The sequence below is a fragment of the Photinus pyralis genome, unplaced genomic scaffold (genome assembly GCF_008802855.1).
Source record: "Photinus pyralis isolate 1611_PpyrPB1 unplaced genomic scaffold, Ppyr1.3 Ppyr1.4_LG7, whole genome shotgun sequence".
In the NCBI taxonomy this organism is placed as follows: Eukaryota; Metazoa; Arthropoda; class Insecta; order Coleoptera; family Lampyridae; genus Photinus; species Photinus pyralis.
In genome coordinates, this window is record NW_022170738.1 from 18,155,461 (window position 1) to 18,175,457 (window position 19,997).

The window sequence follows — 19,997 nt, forward strand, 5'->3', positions numbered from 1 at the left end:
TCTAGCTATCTTGTAACATACAAACGTTTTTAATTAGGTTATGTATACGTTGGTTATATTTACGACATTGGCTCTTCTGACCCTTCGTTATGTTTTTCGCCGACTACACTGCGGAAAAAAAATTGCCACTGAAAGACGAATAATTCTTGAAAGTCTTGTTATTGTCCACGCCATCCGCAGAATAAAGAGTGAGAAATCATATTGACTATAAAATACTCTATATACAGAGGTGCATAGCAACAAATATAGCTCACATTTATTCCACACGTATGCAGCTTACTATATATGTTGAAAAGAATGCGTGAGCATGAAGTGAAATAAACCCCGAGGCGAATGTTCTAGAGGAAAGACCTTTGTCATTTTGGAGCTACAACGAACGCGACTAGCTTGTTTCATAGTTTTTTAACCATCACCTGCTTTCGACCGAAGTTTTATCTCCAATCGCCTGCCTATTTCCATTTTCCATCACTGCACATACTGTGCAATACATACATCGACATTTTCCTCCCTACTGAACAATACAACAAATTAAAAAGCACAATGTATTACGAATAGAACGTAAATTTGAAGCAAAATGATGTGTAAATTTTTACATACAGGAAATTTAAAATTGAGAAACGTATCCAAATGAATTTTCGTTTGAAAATCAGATTAGTGGTGAAAAAAAATCATATTCTGCTATACGTGAATGTCTTGAAAGTTGAAAAGTTGTGCAATTTAGGAAAAAATGTCACGTAATGTAACGGAGCACCCATTTTCCACCCTGCAGTTTCATAGCCGAAGTTATGAACACACCGTATATTTGTGAAGGTGACCAGCTTTGCTGAACACCCGGTATCTAGAAGCGTTTGATGTTGGCCTATTCGTTACTAAGTAGTTTCTGAATTTAGTTTTTTGTGTTTTCATTTTGTTTAAATATATGTTTTATCACCGATAGCGCATGTAAGTTAAGTAGTGAAATTATCAGTTTTGCAATTGTTCCGGTAGGAATATTTAAACTGATCTTACAACGGCTATTGCCAGAGAAGAAAACGGCAAATTACTATTTTAGAATTTAGGACGTGATAAGACATTATTAGCAGATTTTGTTTTCTATGGTAAATTTAAGGCGAGCATTGGAACGGTAAGGTAATGAAAATTCCGTAGATACCATGCGATATCGATGATTTCGCCGTTTGACCTTCGAATTCCAATTAACAATTAGTGGTAATTGCGATACAGAATTGAGAGATTTCATTCCGACGAACTGAATAAGTATAATTAAAAATAAATTAATTGCAGAAGAACCCGTCCAATTGAGCTGGGCCTTATCTCAAAAGAAAGGAGATTAAAAAATTTGAAGTCTGACATCAATACCATATTTTTTCGATATCGAGGAAAGGGGTAACTAATTTAAAACAGCTTAATTTGGTTGAACGTATCGAAGGTACAAACGTGCGGGATAGTAATTCGAGTTTCTCTTTACTCGGAATGGACGTTTAATAAATAGAAATCGCATTATGAGTTTTGATCACTTCCCGCAGTTCTGCCGGCTTCCACCGACAAATCACGTTATAGACGGAGAGCTGGCGACATATTTCACTAAGCGTCTCTTATATGGCTCAAAATTCGCTGAGCGATAGGTATGGGGTTCGTCTCAAGTAACCCGTGAGTCTGCCAGCCCAAAGCCGTTGTGTTCAAGCACCTGGCTCAGGTGAAAATCGCGATTTTTCAAGTCATTGTTATATGGTCTGTTCCAACTCAGATTTGCTCGACTGTTCTATTAAATTGTTGCTTTAAACAGGCAGACATGTAGGTTGTTGTTAACATGGTGGCAGAATTAATAATAATGATTTTTTTAATAAATATTTTCAAGTCATAGTTTTACGTCTGCCAATTTTGTTTTCATAAAGTACAATGTCGCCCTACAACACATGTAAAAGGGCAGATTGAAATTCCGTTGCAAACACCTCGAAAATAATTAATAAAGTTCCGTAAAATTGTACCAAAGTCGGGCCAGCGCGGGCGGTGGCGGGATGGGGGTTCCACGAAACGACGGGACTGGCCGAGTGGAGGAGATCCAGCTGTGCGGCAACAGTCTACCGTGGGTTTGTAGTAGCCAAAGCTCGGACGTTTCCGTCTCGGCTCGTTCGTGTGTGTAAGACTTTGGTACAATTTTACGGAACTTTATTAATTATTTTCGAGGTGTTTGCAACGGAATTTCAATCTGCCCTTTTACATGTGTTGTAGGGCGACATTGTACTTTATGAAAACAAAATTGGCAGACGTAAAACTATGACTTGAAAATATTTATTAAAAAAATCATTATTATTAATTCTGCCACCATGTTAACAACAACCTACGTGTCTGCCTGTTTAAAGCAACAATTTAATAGAACAGTCGAGTAGATCTGAGTTGGAACAGACCATATAACAATGACTTGAAAAATCGCGATTTTTACCTGGGCCAGGTGCTTGAACGCAACGGCTTTGGGCTGGCAGACTCACGGGTTACTTGAGACGAACCCCGTATCTAGCGCTCAGCGACTTTTGAGCCATATAAGAGACGCTTAGTGAAATATGTCGCCAGCTCTTAGACTATTACCGCCGACTGTCGCTACTGTATTTGTAAATGAATATAATTTGTACATTTACTTATTTTTTTTTAACTAACATGTAATTATAATCCCGCTAATATTTCTTCAATTTAAAAAGCTCTCCGAATGTGAGCGAACCCCAACTTCCTCGCAGTAATGTTCATTATGGAGCAATATTTGAATTGCTATATATGATGGCGTGAACTTTTCCGACACTCCTTTGTCGAGATATTCGCATTTGAAGATTTCAAAAAGTCCAAAAGTAACGGACAGGCGGATGTACGAAACGACTGGTAGAAACCAACAGTTTCCAACTTTTGTTTTTCCTTTGTATGCTATACATTGTTGTATTCGTAATAAAAAATGCTACTCAATACAGCATGTACTTTATATTATATACGGTCCATATAAGAAAATAAAGTTGATGCTGATTTTTCCGAAACGAAACATTGTATTGCAAATCTCAACGGTATTTTTTAGAGCTCAAAAAATGGCGATGAAAACTATAATAAACAAAATCCTTCAGACCTGTATACAGTCCGTTTCAAATTTAGCCGGCACTATTGCTAACTTCTTAGTTTAGAATTAGAGAGACGGTTGAATTATGACAATTGTGTATTTTTTTCTACTGAATTCAAATGTAAATGTAATGTTAACAACATCGCATTTTTCGGGTAACAAAAATGCGACACTCTGTATATAATTACATCATATCACAGCTGATTAAATCTACAAAAGTTCTTACTGCACAATAGCCAAAATACTTCAAATGACTAAGATTATTTTATTATTTTCATTTCGATGAATACCTTGAGAATGGAGAAAAAAATTATAGGAAATGCCCTTTGTGGAGAAACGTAAAAATAAAAGTGCTTAAAACTTTATTGTCATAAACTTGAAATCTACAACGATATATTCGATAATCCATAAGCAGAACTGCGGCAATAGTCCTCCCCCCCTTGGTCATGGCCTTGAACGAACCCAAAATCATGGCCTTGAGGTCCCCCCACCCCCACGTCACCTTAGGTTTACTCAAGGTCGTGACCTTAGATTCTTGACTTTCACCGTAGGTTTTTCAAAGGTTTAGATTCTGGACCAAGGTCGTCGCCTTTGGTCAGAGGTCACTGTCTTGGCCTTGGAATCTATGCCCTTGGATTGTTTATCTCGACGAACGCGTAACCTTGTTTTGTGGTGCAATGTAATGCTTTGGGACTTTTTCGTTGGATGAATACTTTAGGAGTAAGCGCTAGGATGCCAACAGGGGTTTTATGCACTCAGAATCTTATTATCCTTCATTACAATTAACCATATTTCAAATGTCAAAATTGGATGAATAGTTTAAAAGATGCTAAAAGAGCATTGGACGATTATTTTTGCAGTTTCACGGGTTTGGGTTCAGTTAATTCGATTATTTTTTTTTAAATTATACTTAATTCTGCTACGCGATTTAAAGAGAGCGAGAGAGATTCCCTATTGCAAAAAAAGGCTAATAAAATTGGCAATAATGCGTGTTAACGCACAGAAAAGTGACCGAATACTAACCAGAAATAGAAAGGATCACTTTTACACCCCATAATTAGGAACGTGGTTTTTCCCAAACGTATTAGAGATACCAGTTAATCTTATATAATAAAATTAATGACCTTCGGATACCAATAACATTCTAAATTTGTCCAGCGCATTCGGTGGCCTTGGTGAAGGGGATTTCTTGGTTACATAACTAACCAATTAGTGACCTTGTTTTATGGTGCAAGATCGTACGCGGGAATTTCCGGTGAGCTTTTGAGTTTAATTTACACAATTCTCAAAATATACAAAGGAACGAGAAAGATTTTCAAATTAATTAGAAGTTGGATGATTTCCGTACCATATCTCCATAACTTGAAAAATTTTGAGCCGCCAAACTGGCAATATGTAATCCGATATATCAAACAGTACCTTGATATTTAAATATCTATCCTACAAGATAATTAAACAGAAAGATTTTAAAACGCCCTGACGAGCAGATCGGCACTCCTGCATAAGGTAATTCTAAACGAGTTCCGTAAACACATTTCAATAAGGTGTTGCTTCGTATTTTAACTAGGTACATAGTTCTAAATAAATTTTATTACCAAAACTTCACTTCATGACATCAAGATGAAGCACGATTTCATTACAAGCTCGGCGAAAAATACCTTTTGGACCACACGCGAAACATTCAAAACCTACTGAATTGCACACATACAAACTCTGGAGCTGCTAATTATTACATTGGACGGGAATTGTTTTGGGTGTGGATTACTTTTGGTGCGAATTGTCGTAGTACCAAATGTCCGGGTGCGAATCTTGAAATGCTTTACCATCGTTTGTAGAAGTATATCATTTCATTTCAATATCAAGACTACATTTGTTATGATTTCATCGTACCAGGAAAATTAACCAGGTTTAACCGGGCTGGTACAATCATAGCAATTTCTACCAAACCGGTCAAATCTGCATATAATTAGCTGTACGGTGTTAACTGTGACATCTTAATGTCTTTTTGCGTTTTATTGAACGTTTCAAAATGAATCAAAATTGCAATTTATTTATGGTTTGGCTAACGATATCTAGTAAACGCAGTGGTTGTACGGAATAAGATTTTTCCTATGAAAATAGCAACACATCGTTGGAAAGTACTTTCATTCCTGAATTTGGATTTTTAGAGACCTAGTCATGGAAGCCCAAAGTACGCTTTTGACGATGTCATTATGTAAATAGTAGTTTAATGTAGTGAGACCACAAATTATGTTTTACACAAAATCATCCCGAAACCTTTATTTTCATGCCTACTTTCTGTCAGGAAATTTTAGTTTCCATGACAGAGGCAGAGCAGACTACGTTTCCTGCCGCTTGCCACTTTACTGGCCGCACCTGTCACTTTACCGGCCGCACCGTCACTTTACCGGCCGCATTTTTGACATTGCTAAATGTCTATAATGACTCCTGTCATCACTGACAGATTGACATTAAACAAAAGTTCTATATGAAAATTGAAATTTTATAATAAAATACGATTTCGGGTAAAATTTAATACAAAACTCGTCAGCAAAATGACATTACTTGACTCGGAAATTAAAGTACTCGACCCCAAAGGGCATCGCACTTCAATCTTTCCTCGCCAGTGTCATTTTCCCGACTTTTATGTAAATAACTATTAATAAAAGTTCAGGTCGACGACATTTGAATCTTTATTGTTTTGACAAAATAGTTGCCTGGAAACTTTTCCAGTTGCAAAGACAAAGGCTGAAATTCGAAAGGGGTAAATTAAATATAAAAAATACAGCCTGAAATTCGTAGTCATCGCCGTATCATGCTATTTAAAAGTTTAGGGTTTCGGGTGACAGTCCCGACGAATGGGAAAGTCAGATTTAGCCTGAAGGATTCCCCTCAACGAAGATAAAATTGACATGTCCAAGCTCCGTTTTATCTTTATTGCGTAATAACATCCCGAGTGTTTTCTCGGATACCACTCGCTTAGCAAAGTCTACTTATCGTAAGATGGAGGATGTAGCGAAAGTATTTTCAAAGTTTAATTAAAATACCGCTTATCAAACACACCGCAAGATGGGGGAGACTCTAATTTACTTAGCGAGACTGTTTATTATACAAGTTTGCATTGGTGACAAAATTCTCTATCTTACTTGCAGAGCCTCCACGAACATCTCCACAACAAGATATTATGGGCGTCTTTGCCACAGGTGTTCCGTCATCCCCCACAAATCCAGAACCACCCGATTTCGAATATCCACAAACTAGTTCCACGGTAAGTGACACCATTTATGACGTACTTTGCAGTAGGCTTTCGTGTGTAAAAGCTCTTTTAATTAATTTTAAGTTACGTCGGTATAAAAATTCACAGGCATGAACAAAGGTAGTACAAGTTTCCAAACTTTATGAGTAGGTAATTTCTCTATTTATAGTCTTTGTTAAGGCAGAAAATGAGGATAATTTGCATACTTACTACCCTCGATATATACGAGAATTTCGGTATTTTGGATTCTCAACAATTTTAGTGCATAGCAGATCTCGTAAAGCTAGGATTTTAGTTAAACGACCGAATGTGCTCTCATTGTGCCCTAGTCGTAAAGTATTATGTTGTTGGGGACCTCTCCCTTAACCTGGAATGCCGGATTTTCAGTTAAATTAATCGTGTTTTCCGTTCCGACCACTTACAACTTATAAACAATTCATTAAGTCGTATTAATAGGCACTTACCTAATTTATTATATTCAATAAAGCTCATTCAAAATGAAGTAACGTTCGCTGTAAATAAGGGAATGCTTTGGAGTGGAAAAGTAACGCTAAAAAAAGATCAACGAATAAGGCCAGGTTCAGGTTGCAAGTAATTAATAGCATTCTTGCGTAGTTACATACAACAAGGTCTTACGACGTGGTTTTTTAGTAGTATGCTTCTGTGGATTTCGTAGAAATACTTTTCAATGAAAACACGTTTCTTCCAAGTATTGTGGTTTTGTACAATCCTTTACGAAAGTAACCAATTGGTCTCCCTCACAAAAGTTTAGTAATATTCTCAGGTTCGCGATGTGGTCTGATGTATAAAATTCTTCTTACTATTTTCTTCGGTTTCTTGTTGTGTTGTAGTACCTACCTTGGAACCTACCTTTCGTACTTTTACTTTCCAGGTTAGCTCAGCTAAAAATGGGTTAAGAATAGAAAAGGATTCAATTGATTTTTCTTTCACGTGTGCGTGTAACATATACCGACAATTTTTTTCCTACTCGTGCCCACCATCAACAGACTCAAGTGAGTGCGCTTGTCTACGGAATCGGGAAAAAAACAGTCGACATTACTTCTACAAAGACGGGTACCAAACGAAGAAGCCAAACAAAAGAAGGGAAGATGACATCAATCACCATGACCACCGACTAGCTCAACAATCTGCCCATTTCTAGCATCTCGAAAACGACAACTCGAAGAAGAGACTCAAGTGAAGGAACTTAATGTCCGCAGATCACTATCCGTTACCTCCAATTAATGATTTTCTGTACGAGGCAAAGCGCACCGAAGATATATTTCCATACTCGACCTGCACTATGGATACTGGCAGGTCAAATGCCACGAAAAAGTCCAATACAGTACAGCATTTTTTACCCCTCCGGAATTTACCGGTTCCGTCGGATGCCTTTTGGGGTACGGAACGTGTCTGCGACCCTCGAAAATCCGGTTTAAGAGGTTGCGCACAATATTCGCCTCGCCTATTCGAACGACCTGATCCTACTGTCGTCAACGTTTGAAGAACACTTCAAGGTGGAAGAAATCGTCCTGAAGACTCTCCAGGACCGAACCGAACCTAATGCCACTACTGCTGCAAGGAAGTCAAGTACCTGGGTACCGGACAAGGGGATACGAACGTAGCCATAACCGAAGAAGTTCACTCATCTTCCTGCAAACGGGAGATTCATAAAAGACTTTGCAGTTCTAGCTAGACCCCTAAGCAAGCTAACTAATAAAAACTCTGCCTGGGAGTGCTTGTCGAGGAGGCATTTAAGACTTTAAATAAATGTTCGGCACCGCCCCATTTTTGCTTCAGGTGGACGACAGCAAACCCATCACAATAAAACGGACGGTTGCGCCTATGGTATAGGAGCAGTTCTGTTCCAAGGGGAGGGTGACCAGGAAGACATCCTGCTCTTGTCGGCAAAATGGAACTACTCTACGGTGCGAGAAGCCTTGGAATTTGTTTGGACCATCCAAAAGTTTCGAGGTTATATTGAAAGCGGGTCGGAAACACAGACCACCAGCCCCTCAAGAGGTGGATGCCCATCAAGGTACCCACAGTACGTCTGGCAAGGTTCGTTCACAACTAAAACCATACAATATCCAGATCCAGTATAACTCGGAGAAGACAAACGTAGTTGCAGACACGTCTTCACGACTCCCACTGCAAAAGTATATGAGATGTGCGAAATCGTAATTGACCTACCGCGAAACAGAGCAAATGATATTCGCCAAGAACAACTACATGAATGAAGTGACGGAGATTACAACATCACCGAACAACAGTTGGTGGTACCTGAGCGAGAACGAACTCAAATCTTCTAGGAGTATCACGATCAACCCACTGCCGGGCACTATGGGATAGAAAAACCTATCAGAACATCACCCGGCGCTACTTTTGGGCCGGGATACAAGATATCCAACGAAAGCCAGATGGAAGTGGTACTTCGCTATGGGAGCCAGCGGCAATGGGGTCCAATTCGTAAGTTCAGTTATGCATCATGCAATGTTCTGCCTAAGGATAGAACAGACCCTAAATACCCTTATATCACCCAGGTGATTAATTATCCAACTTGCTGATAAATCACCACCGAAACTGGGCACGACAGCCTGCGCCCATCCAACTCATTATAAGTAGTGCGGTCTGCCAAACTACCGGTATCCCCCCCGCCTATTTGACCTTCGGCAGACAATGGTATTCTCCCAGCGATGTCGCACGAAACCTGAGGCATACCGTGCACTATGAAAATTTCGCCCCCCGTAGGAATTTCCGGAACACATATTAATTTCGTTGCTATTACCATCTTATAAGGTTTCCGTTGTTTGCCACTTGTCAATTACAGCATAACCCAGAAAAACTCTGTAGATTTAAAGAAGATTGAGGTTTATGGTTTATCTTCCATCTTGTAACGTATAGGAAGGTCGGGCCCCGGTCTTTAAGTGGGAGCTCCTAGCGAGTTCATAATTTTGCGGTGTCTGTCCGTCTGTCGCTCTGTTAGCACAATATCTCTAAAACGAATGGATCGACTAGAATGAAATTTTTCAGGAGATTCCTTACCAAATTGGTAGATCGGAGTTTTTGAATTGACAATGTAAGACAAAAAATAAGGAAGGTCCTCTTGACGTTCTCGATAGTTATGAACCGAATTGCATGAAATTCAAAATGAGCACAGCTTGTTCACCTGCTGCATCATGGAATGAAGCCAAGATAACTATGCCTACTACTTTCATGGTCGAAGACTTTACCTCTAGCACACAATCACCAGTGCACATTGTTTACTAGTGAAGATGGATCAACTGTGAAATCCACTGTACATGAAGAGCTCTGCTCAACTCAAGAGGAAACTGATACTCGTATTTTGTTACATTGCCTTCATGCTTCTCAATATAGCGGTATATAGGGTATAGCGGTGAAAGGGTTTTGTCAAAAGCAACCGCGTTAGATGATACACTTGTGGTATTAATGCTTCTGTTCTTTCGAAAGCATTGACACCGTTAGGCATGCTATACTGTTGGCAATGTTACATTACTATGGGTTCGACGGGAACGCTATTACTCTACTCTTTAGTTATTTAAGAGATAGAAGAGAGGTTGTACTTCCTAACAATATGCATTTGAATGGGTGTCGCAGGCTTCAATTTTGAGGCCGTTGCTGTTTTCAATATACACTTCTAATACTGTTAGACATATTAGACCCAGCAAGTATCAATTCTCTGCGGACGATACACAACTGTATAAATGTTTAAATTTTCGTTTTCTTACGACTTTGCGAAGGTTCGATCATTCGACCACCTGTTTACCTCTTTGTCTTTTGTTTTTTTTACCGCAGTTTGGGTTAATAATAAGATGCGTTCATTCTGCATTCTGGAACACTGATCATCTTCTACTTTCTAGTTAATTTGTAGTGTAACCTTTCGGGGTTAAGTCGTTAATCGTGTAATTCTTTTCTGGCGTATTACTTATTCCTTGGATACGAAACCTATTCCTAAATTGTAATCGGCTCTCTTGCTTTAAGTGGGGATTTCGTACTCCACTGCCGAGGATCGTTGCGTTGTGGTAACGTTTGCAACTGCTAATCGCGTGGTTGTGGGTTCGAATCCTGCTGCAGACTGCTCTGTCTATGGTATTACCAGGAAGTTTTTCTCATACATACGTAAATTCGCATAATGGTAATCATTATGCTAAAATCTACGGGGAGAATGCTAGAGCAAAAACCTTTTATTGACGATTGATTAGTCAGGCTTACCTTGAAACGTGTTAATTCATCGATCTTATTTTTTTATAATCAAACACGACTTTTTTGCTTCTATTAAAGCTTATATTAGTTTATTTATGCCGGCTGCTGTTTAACAAGCTCAGTTGTATACCTACACATTAAACTGAAATGTTTAGGCTTTCAAAGGGGTGGTTACACTCCAACTGTGTTCGCAAGGAAATATTGACATTTTACTGTCGACTTCAGGACAATTTACCAAACTACAGGGAAAATTTTCCACCTCATCGTCGTCCAACCGAGAAAAGTTGGAAGAAAACGAATAACTTAAGAAACTTAAATGTACGCATTCAACGAAAGTTTTAAAAGTACGAAAATTTAATTGAAATAAAGCAAGATTTACGGTAACAGCCCCACAGCTTCAGGCCTCTGGGACCGTACGATTTAAATTTTCGCTAGACTCAGTTTAAGAGTAAGTGAAAACGGGTTGGAAAAAAAAGGAAAACATTTCAGTGGATCTTTGCGGCTATGAAATCAATATTACGTTAGTCGCAAACAATGCATCACGAAGAACTGAAGTTCAATCAATTTCACGGTTTATCGAACTGTTCACTTTCTCAAGTTCTACAAACCGTAAACAAGATTAAAGGCGGCCGTACACGGACTGCTTCAAGCAGTTGAGACCGACTGCTTAAAGCCGCGACCGCGCGGTGAACTATAGTCATTCATTCGCTGCCGTACACACGACTGCTCGAGCAGTCGCGACCGCTTCAAGCCGTCAACTGCATGACCCCCCGACTGTGGTAAATCAACTGCTCGAGCGGTTGGTAGCGTAGCTCGAGCAGCCAACAACCGACCGCTCGAGCAGTCGACGCCGACCGCTCGAGCGGTCCGTGTACGTCGCTCAGCCGCTAACTGCTCGAGCAGTCCGTGTACGGCCGCCCTTAGACTAATCTTACTTTTACTTGCAGGTAAGGGGCGTAGAAATAGGTATAGTACTACTGGTGCTTGTCGTCTGGATAGGAGCCATAGCGTTATTTTTTAATCGATGGGGTAAAATTAGAATGTTGCTGCCATATCAACCGGACTATAAGGAACAATTAAAGGTGCCTGGAACGGCAGCGTGTGCGGCCGCCGTTGCTTCGGGGAATACTTGTAGCCACAACTCCGGGGATCACATGTGCTCGCAGGTAACGTTTAGCTACAATTAGTATTTTAGAACCAAGAATTTTATTTTACAATTAATTGTGGAAAGCAGCAGGACTTGATGATAGATGGAAATACTTGCTAGGTAGTAAACGTTTGTGGATTTTGGATGCTTTTAAATGTTTTCGTATTGTAGAGGAGGTTTTAAGGTTCAGGTACATCGCAAACCTGCAAACCGTACCAGTAGGCTGCGTTAGAAAACTTTGCTTTACGATAACATAGCGAAAAACCTATACATAAAGCTTTCATTCAGTTGCAACTGCAGGTATTCTATCGAGTTAAGCATGTTCTTACACAAAATGGATAAGTAAACGCGAAATTATTCCCGCAGCAGGATTTATGAAGTCAGCCAGTTTTGGGTTCAGACTAAACCTTGTAAAAGCGAATATATTGATTTAATGCAGGCAAACTAAAACACACAATTTATAGCTGAGATATCCTTGGATAAGAGCTCCTTTTTAATGCTTTTTCGCATGAAAAGTAAACTTAATTATGGATAATTAATTTCGCCAACCAAGTTTGCGGTCTTTAGATCCTTTCCTCTTCACATCTAATAAATAATTCTCTCGAAATATGGGCATTTGCTTTCTTAAGAAGCAATTTGATTTTGACCCATTTCCACAAAACAAACTTGCAAATCTATTTGAGAGGATCCTTTATTAATACCATTTTCGTTATGCTAAACGTTTCATTCTTATGCCTATTTACATTTATTGCTATTATTATTCTGATACAAACATTTCTTATACTTAATTACTGTACAGGGTGGTTCATATTCGTGGCTCACCATTGGGATATCACTAACGGTAAGCGATAGTGTATGTTAAATGGAGCAGAGTTCCTCTTTTTGTGACCAAAAAAACGCATTTGCAGTTTTTGAAAAACCTTTGATCTTTGGAAAAGCTGAAAATGTCAAATTTCATTTTCCCTAGTACAAACGGTCGAAAATGAACGGGTCCCGTTAGCACCTGGTTTGGGCACTTTTTTCGGAGAATCTGAATCTCGTCTTATCAGGATTTTCCTTAACACGCTATAGGATACAATTTTCTTATTTCGTATGGACACCATATTGGATTTTTACGGAATGGGACAGAAAAGAAATTCATTTGAATGTATCGCCCTCATAGCCGTGTTGATTTAGCAAGATCTTTTTTCCCGTAGCTGATTTGTTGAGAACTGAATGTAAAATTTATGTAAAAGTTATTTTTCTTTTTTGCCTACTATGTCATTCCGACAAAATTCAATATTATGGCGCCCATAACAAACAAAAAGTAGCTTCTACATCTAGCATTTCATGGAAATTCTGATAAGAGATTTAGATTCTCCGAAAAAAAGTGTCCAAACAAAGTGCTAACGGGAACGTCTATTTTCGACCGTTTAAGATAGGGAAAATGAGAACGAAATTTGACATTTTCAGTTTATCGATGATATCTCAGTTATTTTCGAAGCCTTTTCAAAAACGTCAAATATGTTTTTTTAGTCACAAAAAGGGACAAATTTTCCCTACACTGTTTAACCTCACCGCATACTGAGATCCAAATGGTGAACAACCCTGTACACCAAAGAGAGTTCTTTGAAATATTAAGTTCGTAAAATTCGCCTGTGTTTATTTAAATGGATCAGATTATTTCACTTTCACAATGAATAGTAGAGTACCGATACCTTACCCCACCCCTTTTTGTGACATCACAAGGTCATTACCTTGGTTGAAAGGTGTTTCCCGGTTACGTAACTTGTTTGGCGGTGCAAGGTCGTGTTCTGGGGGTTTTCCGGTTACATAATTAAAGAGTGACTGGTGCAAGGTCGTGCTCCAGGAATTCCCCGATGAATGATTAGTTATAGGATACCTACCAAACGTGCTTTTCTGTACTCGGAATCTATTTATATTATTGTCAATTAACCACAACTTTAATTAAAAAATCGGATGAATAGTTTGGAAGCGCGTTGGGAATACAAAAAGGGCATTAGTCGAATATTATTGTGCGTTCGCAGATTTAATTAATTAATTAGATTATGCAATATACAGGGTGAGTTTTTTTTTCATTTTAAGCATTAGGATCTCGGAAACCATAAGACATACGGATTCGATTAAATGAGGAAAGAGTTGTCGTTTTAAGAGCTTATTTAAGATATGATTTTGTTTTTTGAAAAAAAATCCAAAGTTCACTAGATATGAGCGAAAAACAGAGAATCGTTATTATTAGAAATACAACAAAATGACACGAATAAAAGTTTTAGACACTTTAATGCTTAACATGATGAACATACTAATTTATTTTTAGATCTTACAATTTTTGAGTTATAATACAAACTTTAATTTTTTTAAATGGTAGTCATAGTTGGCTTTGACATTTTTAAAAAGGACAAATTTTTCTCTTTATAACGATATAAGGCTTGCTAAATGTACTTTAATAAATAAACGCCCTGCAGTAATTTTCGTAAGCTTGAAAATGGTATATCTGCAAATCCGAAATCATTCTGGACCTATTTCAAGTCGAAGCACTCGGATCCATCCTTACCAAATATCATGGAGTACAATGATGAAATCGTTGACAATAACAACGACGTTGCAAATTTATTCGCAAGATATTTTTCTTCGGTTTATGCAAATTGCTCTAACACAAAATCGGATTTTAAAATTAGCTCAATAAATAACTTAAATTTAAATCATTTAAAAATTTATAAACAAGACCTCCTTAATAAACTGTTAAACTTAAAAAGAATGAACCCAGGAGTTGAAGAAATTCCATCGGTGTATTTTAAGAAATGCGCATCGAACGTATTACAGCCATTGCACTTTATTTTTAATCAGTCTTTAAAACATGGGTGCTATCCCGAGGCATGGAAGTATAGTAAAATTGTTCCAATATATAAACTGGTAATAAAGCCGAAGTAAGTAACTATAGGCCAATCACGATTATTTCAATCATTCCAAAAATTTTTGAATCGTTAATATATGGCCAAATCATGAAGAACACCCGCCGCACAACTAACTGCAAGTTAAATATTATAATAGACAGTAATTAAGAGAACAAAAATATTTCCCATGGCAAAATCTGTTTTTACTACTCTTAATAATACAAACAGTTCTGAATCATGTTTATTTGTCAAAGTAAGTACAATGAACCTTATATCATTGTAAACATGGTACATTAAGACAAGGTATGCCTATAACTAAACGCAGATGACGTTTTTATCCCAATGACGTAACAAGAATCACCGCCAAGTTTGAAAATTACATACACTTCATACTTGAATTAGAAGTGCCATTGCAATTACTCAATTAATTTGGTTGAGTAATCATACTGAATGCATCTCGGAATGTATTTAGATATAAATATAATGCAACAGAGAAGCTAAACGTACCACTTGATATACTTTTTTTTTTTAATTGCCGCTAGAGGTCTCGTCCTTATTTGAAAACGCTAATATAGTTTTTACTTTTTTTACTTACATATTTTATTGTAACTTTAAATATTTGCAACATGCAATAATTGATACTTTGTAAGTTTAATGTGAGAAACTTGACGCAGTTGACATGGATTGAACAAATCTTATCACATCCGTAAAGGGGAGACACTTTTATTAACTGGTAGGACTACACAAACCCCATTACTTTATTGAACGGTAGAGCCAAGTTATCCCAATGATGTCACGTATAGACATACCTTGTCTTACTGTACCATGATTGTAAACAGAAAAAAATGCACTTTTTAAAAATCTCACAGCCAACTATGATTACCATTTAAAAAATAAGAATAAATATTAATAAATGTATCTTATTACGCGGAAAAAAAATCTACAATTTGGTTTTTTGCATATTTCTGTATTTCTGATACTAACGATTCTACAACAGTTAAATGAAAAAAAACTAAATCTGTTTTTCGCTCATATCTAGTAAACTGTGGATTTTTTTAAAGAAACAAAAGCATATCTTGAATAAGCTCTTAAAACTACAACTCTTTCCTCATTTAACCGAATCTCTATATCTTACGGTTTCCGAGATCCTAAAGCTTAAAACTCACCCTGTATGGCCGAAATTTTTTCTTACCTACTTCGCGATGTGGACAGAATACTCAAATCGCCTTCTGATAAACAAAAGTGGTTGAAACGAAATTGTGGATGACTTAAAACGACTGACAGTTACCCTTTCCCTAATAAAGCAAAATATTATTAAGTTATATGATAAACTGAACTAATCGCAACGTTAGTATTTCAAAATATCCACAAAATTTCATGTCCACATCGCGAAGTGAGTAAAAATTTCGGCCATTGTCCGAATTCGGCGTTTGAGTGCAACATAATATATACATTATTTAAGTTTGGCACACGACTAAAAGGGAACGGTAGAGAAAAAAAAAGAAACACTATATTGCAAACCAGCGTTACTCTTAAAAAATGACACATTATGCATTTCAAAATTCACAAAAGATGAATAAGTATTGGTTCTATATGGAGTACGAATAGAACAAAAAGGAAATTGATATTTTCCTAACAAAGCAATTAGGAGCGTAATTACCAAAGTGCACTCGGAAAACAAGTTCACCTTGGAATACTTACGTAGGTACTGTTACGTAAAGGTAAGAATGGTGCTTTTTTTTCAAATTTTAATGCAATAACCCAAATACCACAAGTATGTACATTGCAAATACACTGTACGTATAGCGCTGGATTTACGGACGTACATTTTGCGTACACGTACGGTTCATATAAGTACATTTCACCTGCACGATAGGATATTTTTGCACTACCTTGTACATCCTAGATACGTATTTTGCCGTACGTACATTAGACATACTGTTGTGTATGTATAATGTACTCGGGTACATAGTACGTACGGCAAAGTACCTACTTCGCATGTGCAAAGTAGTGCAAAAATAAAGTACCATGTACGTGAAATGTACGTACATGAACCCCATTGGTGTACGTAAAACGTCCGTCCGTAAATCCAGCGTTGTACGTACTATGTATTTGCAATGTACGTACATACTTGTGTTATTGGGAAGTAGTCTGGGGTTTTTCAGTGTCCTAATCTCAGGTAAACAAACTATGGTTTGCAAATCATAATATTTCTTTGTGTTGGTAGAATTTAGCGTCAAAATATGATATTGACATAAAGGAAGTTAAGGTATGTGTAAGTAAACGCAACGATCAGCGAGCAACATGGAGTGGGAAACGACGATGAGGATATTATTAACTCTCTCATTGGTCCTTAAACCTTTCTGGGGTATATTTTTAGGTTTTTATTTGGAGGGGATGTAGTCACTACAACCCAAAGTTATTGCAGAACCCTACGAAAGCTTGTCTGCGGCGCACCATCAATGCAATTCCATGAATCTTGATTGGGTGAAGGCTCAGATATTGGGGATGAGTCGTTACCTGGTACGAGAATTATTTTAGAATTGTTAATACACAAAACATTTGATCTTACCAGGATTTTCAGAAAGTGCTGCACTGTCACAGAGTGATTCGAGACCCGTAATCCTTTTTTCCGCACAACAGCATCTGTGGGACTTGCACAGGAAGCCAGGGAAGGGACAAATGGACCACCACCACTAGCATGGTTTTTTACCGCAGGTCTTTTTCACATTGTTCCACTTTTCTTTCAAAATTTTGGCCGATCTTAAAACTCCCACAATGTTAGTCATGGCATTAAATTAGGCTACAAACGTAGACAATGTTTGACAAAAATTGATAATTAGTATTGTTGTGCTCCAGCTTCTTGGTAGGTAATTATTCGGAGCGCATTTCGATGGGAAACGGATTTCCACTTGCAACGGAAAAAACTTGTGTGGACTCAGGCTATTGAACCACGGTTTCGGATAGCCCATTTTGTCTGCCATATTGGATGATTTTTCATAAATATCGATCGGTAAATAAACAAGTTATCCAATTTTCTCTGAACACGCACATTTTCATAGGGGAAGCGGTTTTTGACTTCCACAGGAAAGCTAATGTGAAAAAGCTACTGAAAAACTGTTTTGGATAGCCCATTTCTAATGACATACAAATTTCTGTTCTAAAACGTCTTAGACTCTTTTTAGACCCACATACTTAACGGACACCTGGCACAGATTCAAAGTATACGCTTATACAATACAAGAAGGGTCACGTCCGTAAATTTACTTTTTTTCTTGGTGAGTGCCTTCCTGCAACGATCTGTTTTCAAGATATTCGAGCTTAAAATTTTAGCATTCGCCATAGGTATCTCCCGTCTAGGCGGTCCGTTCTAATTTCCGTTTGTGAGTACCTTCTGCGACACTCTTGTTTTCGAGATATTCGCACTTAAGAGTTTTGACATAACTAAAAGGTATGTCCGGATGTTCCAATCGGCTTTTGTCTGCGACACTACGTTCTCGAGATGGTTTTTTTTTTTAATCTGTGAACTCAAACCCATAAATTAATAGTTTGAATTGTATTTTAAAATGTCGCACTACCGTAGAGCTCTAGACTCACTGGAAATCCCCTGTGTCTCGTCTCATTCAATGCGAAATTTAATGCCCTAAAACTTTTAATGGGACTATGTTTTCGATATTGTGAGTCTTAGAAGATATAACCGTAAAACCGCAAGAAAAACCCTTTTTGTAGGATTATTTTTACCCCCACCACTTAAGCACAACGGCGGGAGGGGGCCTAGGATAGTCGTATAGGAAAACATATGCAGCCATTAAAACAATAAAACCTTATGTAGGATTTAAATCCGATTTGGGTTCTAATTGTACTGACCTATGACACAATTAAGCACAATTGAGGCACAATTGAATGCAATAAACATTTCTCTGTATCTATCATAGTGAGACAGGCATCCTGGCAAGTAATCCACAGGAATTAAGCAGTCTTTTACCGCGACCTTATTGCATAAAGGAGATATTAAATTAACGTTTTGAAATGTTTCATTTTGCAAACGTTTTATTCTACCAGTTAGAATTTGCTTATCCGCTAAACAAACACAAAGTCTTATGATTAAAAATGCTCAAACAAATTATAAAGTGAAATCACTCCTCCTAATTACATTTTCTTCTGTCAGCCAGAACATCAAAGTAAGATAATTTGAAAAAGTTTTTCGTTTTTTGGTTTAGAATTTTTACTTAACCCCGTGCTTTATTACGCGTAGCTTCGTAATGACATTACCTTTAACCCTGTTTTTATTTGCAATATATGTTACTTTACGATATTTCGAATTAACACACGTTAGAACAGCAACAATAAAGTTCTAACTGCCTTCATTATACCTAGATTATAGCTCTCTGAGACAATTTATAGGGTTACTCAGTTCTATAAAATGGGTCGCAACTGTAGGACTTGCTCAAAGGAAGTATTTTTTTCGAAACGCAATGGAAATACAATTTGTTTGAAATTTGTCACGCTTTCCTTGGTCCTTCCACGCAAGGAGGAAGGTTACCAGCGGGAATCACGTGGAGGTAGCTGTTCGAAACTATGACTCACGCCAAACTAATCGTGTGCACCACTACGATAGGAGGACTTTCACCTTACGTTACCGCTCAGATACTCCAAAGAGAGTCATAGTTACTCCCGGCACTGACCGCGGCAATATAAAAAAAGTATAGCTATATTGGTATCACTTGAATTCTAGGAGTCAAAATTAAAAAAATTCGATTTACGGTTTCAAAAGGATAGATCTCATTTTCAGATGTAATTTGAAAATCGCATATTATCACGCCCTTGGGAAACCGACACTATTTGAACCTTCATTTTTTCCTTCTACTCAAAATTACAAAAGATCGCAAAAAGTTAATAAAAACCAACAAACGTTTGTCTCTGTTGCCACTGCAATTACTCGAATCACTGCATTAAATCATTTTAATTTCAAAAAGTACTTCGCATATCTACGTTTAATCGAAATGAAATGTTAAAAGCATATGAACCAATAAGACTGTCTGACTTGATATGACTCTTATTTTCAAAATACACGAATACAATGCCAACACACTTTAGACCGTTTATAACTTTGAATATTAACAGTGTGAAAAACGAGATCGACTGGGCTTGTTATCTCGTCCTCGTCCTCGTTCTGAACCCGTATGCAACTGCCGAAATAAGGAAACATATTTAGATGTTGCTCAATGGGAATGACATACAAAACAAGACTAATCGCCACGTGTCCATGGAAAAAACGGTATTCACTAGCGAAACTTCTTTATTAGCACATTTAGAACGCTTCTCTATGTCGATGAAAACGTGTCAGTCGCTTTGTCTTTTAGTTAGATCTTACGGAAAATT

At 37.6% G+C, this 19,997-nt stretch overlaps 1 protein-coding gene across 5 annotated transcripts in view; it reads left to right on the plus strand.

Moving 5' to 3' along the window:
* The window catches only part of LOC116175379 (fibronectin type III domain-containing protein 5), a 207,444-nt gene that overhangs the window by 167,892 nt on the left and 19,555 nt on the right, over positions 1-19,997 (plus strand). For 4 of the 5 annotated variants that reach the window (XM_031493459.1, XM_031493458.1, XM_031493460.1 and 1 more), the window contains 2 exons: positions 6,247-6,362; positions 11,522-11,740. In XM_031493459.1, coding sequence (XP_031349319.1) covers positions 6,247-6,362; positions 11,522-11,740 — 335 coding nt within the window. Of the gene's footprint in view, positions 1-6,246; positions 6,363-11,521; positions 11,741-19,739; positions 19,894-19,997 lie in introns of all 5 variants that reach the window. The other variant, XM_031493461.1, reaches the window with a different exon arrangement.